Genomic DNA, 2935 nt, shown 5'->3' with positions numbered 1-2935 from the left:
CAGCCCTCAGCCCGGGGGCTCGGGGCCCTCAGTCCCCTCCTGGGCCGGCAGAGCAGCACCAGAGATGAAGGGCATCTCTCCTGCCATTGCCCATTCCCTGCTGACCAGGGCCTTAGGGGGACTGTCCTGCACTGCTGCTGCCTGCGAGGGGCTGGGCAGGGCTGGGCAGGGAAAGGCTTTTCCTCAGGGCTCGGCTGTCTCTCTCCTTGCCTTGCTCAGCTGCTCCTGGCATTGCTGACAGGCTCTCTGGCAATGGCAGTTGCAGCTGCAGGGTCAGGCGCAGCCCTTGGGGCTCCTCCTGTGCAGGGTGAGCACAGCAATGAGGTGTCCCAGCTCCCTCTGCCCTGGGCAGCTCTGGGCAGGGCAGGCTGGCAGGCTGGCAATGAAATGACTCTCCTCAAGCAGTTCCATGGCCAGGACCCTTGCTGTGTCCTCGGGCTGTCCATCCAAGCTGTCAGCTGCCTTCCAGGGGACACTGGGGGACAGGAGTGTCCTTGGCCAGCAGTGGGGCTGAGACTCTGAGAAAGGCTGAGCCATTTGCCTCTGCTGTGAGTCCCTCTACTCTCCGCTGTGTCAGGGTGATGTTCAGGGGAACACAGTGACTGCCCTTGATCTCAGAAAGGGCAGCTGGGAACAGATGGAGCAACAGAGCAGCTCCCCTCACCCTTCACTGAGTTACAGCCAATCCTCTTGCCTTGCACAGTTCTCTCTGTTCTCCCTGAGCACAGCAGGAAATCCTCTCAAACTGCCTTTGGCTGTCACTGTTCCTCAGCCCTGGGACAGGAGATGCTGCCAAGCTCCTCTGCCTTAGGGGCAGTTTGGTCTGACAAAGTCCAACCCAGGACTGGTCCCTGTCCCCCATTGCCATGACCACTGCTGCAGAGCAGAGCTGACTCCTCGGTGTCCATGGGCAGAGCCACTGCTTGTCACAGCAACAGGGCCAGATCCCAGCAGAGCTCCAGGCATGGGGCTGGAGGAAGAGCTCTGAGAAAAGGGAAATTGGGTGACACAGAGTGAAAGGGGCAGGGCTGGGAGAAAGGGCTTGGACATTGCTCAGGAAAGTCTCTCTTGACTTGTCACTCTCTCCTCCATCAACAGGTCCCCATGCCCAGAGACAGAAAATGTCCAACAGCAGCTCCATCAGCCAATTCCTTCTCCTGCCATTCGCAGACACACGGCAGCTGCAGCTCCTGCACTTCTGCCTCTTCCTGGGCATCTCCCTGGCTGCCCTCCTGGCCAACAGCCTCATCATTGGCACCGTAGCCTGGAACCACCACCTGCACACCCCCATGTTCTTCTTCCTGCTCAACCTGGCCCTGGCTGACCTGGGCTCCATCTGCACCACTGTCCCCAAAGCCATGCACAATTCCCTCTGGGACACCAGGGACATCTCCTACTCAGGATGTGCTGCACAGGTCTTTCTATTTGTCTTCTTCCTTGGGTCAGAGCTTGCCCTCCTCACTGTCATGAGCTATGACCGCTATGTGTCCATCTGCAAACCCCTGCACTATGGGACCCTCCTGGGCAGCAGAGCTTGTGCCCACATGGCAGCAGCTGCCTGGGCCTGTGGCTTTCTCAATGCTCTGCTGCACACAGCCAATACATTTTCCCTACCCCTGTGCCATGGCAATGCCCTGGGCCAGTTCTTCTGTGAAATCCCACAGATCCTTAAGCTCTCCTGCTCACACACCTACCTCAGAGAACTTGGGCTTATTGTGGTGAGTTTATCTTTAGGGTTTGGTTGTTTTGTGTTCATAGTTTTCTCCTATGTGCAGATCTTCAGGGCTGTGCTGAGGATCCCCTCTGAGCAGGGACGGCACAAAGCCTTTTCCACATGCCTCCCTCACCTGGCTGTGGTCTCCCTGTTTGTAAATACAGTAATTTTTGCCAACCTGAAGCCTCCCTCCATCTCCTCCCCATCCCTGGATCTGGCAGTGTCAGTTCTGTACTCTGTGGTGCCTCCAGTACTGAACCCTCTCATCTACAGCCTCAGGAGCCAGGAGCTCAAGGCTGTAGTGTGGAGACTGATGACTGGACGATTTCAGAAATAGCGAAGTTGTTGCCAGTTTCCGGAAATCACTTATTACATGAGTCATCCTTGATTGTTCTTGTGGTTTGCTTGTGGGTTTTTTTTTCCCTCTGTATTACTTTTTTTATTCTTACCAAAAATAAAGGTCATTGTTTGTGCCATTTCTTATTGTGTTTGTGTCCATATCTTTGAGTAACAATCTGTGCCAATGAGGAGCTCTGCTCTCAGTGGCTTTAAACAAACTAAAGGATCTCCCAGCCATGTTTTCACCAGAGATCCCACTTTGTTCCCTTCTGTGGAGCTGCAGCAGCAATGTCTGTGTGCAGAGCTGGGGCAGATCAGGGGTGGCACAGCAGCTGTGCCAAGGAGCAGCAGCACTTGGTGTTGCCAGTGCTGCTCCCGTGCCACTGCCCCGCTGCCCTGCTGCCCCTCGTGTTGCTGTAGGGCCTGAGTGCTCTCGGGGTCGCTGCCAGTGCTGGGGGTGGCAGTGCCAGGGCTGCAGCAGGGACAGGCCATGGGCACTGCTGGGGCACAGCTGACGCCTCAGGGCAGGGCCTGGGGGCTCGAGGCTCCTTGCCCAGGCTCTCTCCAGAACACGCCCAGGCCAATGCTGAGCAGAGAAAACCCCCGTGAGCAGCTGCAGGGTGGCCGTGGGCAGGCTGGGGGCAAACAGCATGGCTGGGGCTCTGCAAGGTCCCTGGGGGAGCCGGGAAGGAGCAGCAGAGCAGGGGCTGATCCATCCCCACTGCGCTGGACAGCCCAGGGCAGCGTCCCAGAGCGTCCTCATGGAGCTGCCAACAACATCCCCCCTTGGCAGCCCTGGCCTCTCCCCCAGCTCCCAGAGCTGCTTGATCCTTCCAGGCAGAGACACGGCAGCACTGGCTCAGGAGCCCTGTTTGCATTGCA

At 57.6% G+C, this 2935-nt stretch overlaps 1 protein-coding gene across 1 annotated transcript; it reads left to right on the top strand.

Annotated features, from left to right (window-relative positions):
- The first annotated feature begins 1121 nt into the window (after positions 1-1121).
- Positions 1122-2051, top strand: LOC146421920 (olfactory receptor 14J1-like). Its single transcript, XM_085046846.1, has one exon. It carries the CDS (start codon positions 1122-1124, stop codon positions 2049-2051), a length of 930 nt encoding a protein of 309 aa, XP_084902972.1.
- Positions 2052-2935: the final 884 nt, after the last annotated feature.

This window comes from Lichenostomus cassidix, unplaced genomic scaffold (assembly GCF_008360975.1).
Source record: "Lichenostomus cassidix isolate B80296 unplaced genomic scaffold, HeHo_3.0 HiC_scaffold_46, whole genome shotgun sequence".
NCBI lineage: Eukaryota > Metazoa > Chordata > Aves > Passeriformes > Meliphagidae > Lichenostomus > Lichenostomus cassidix.
Note: the sequence above shows the minus strand (reverse complement) of the source record. Positions and strands in the feature narration are given on the sequence as shown.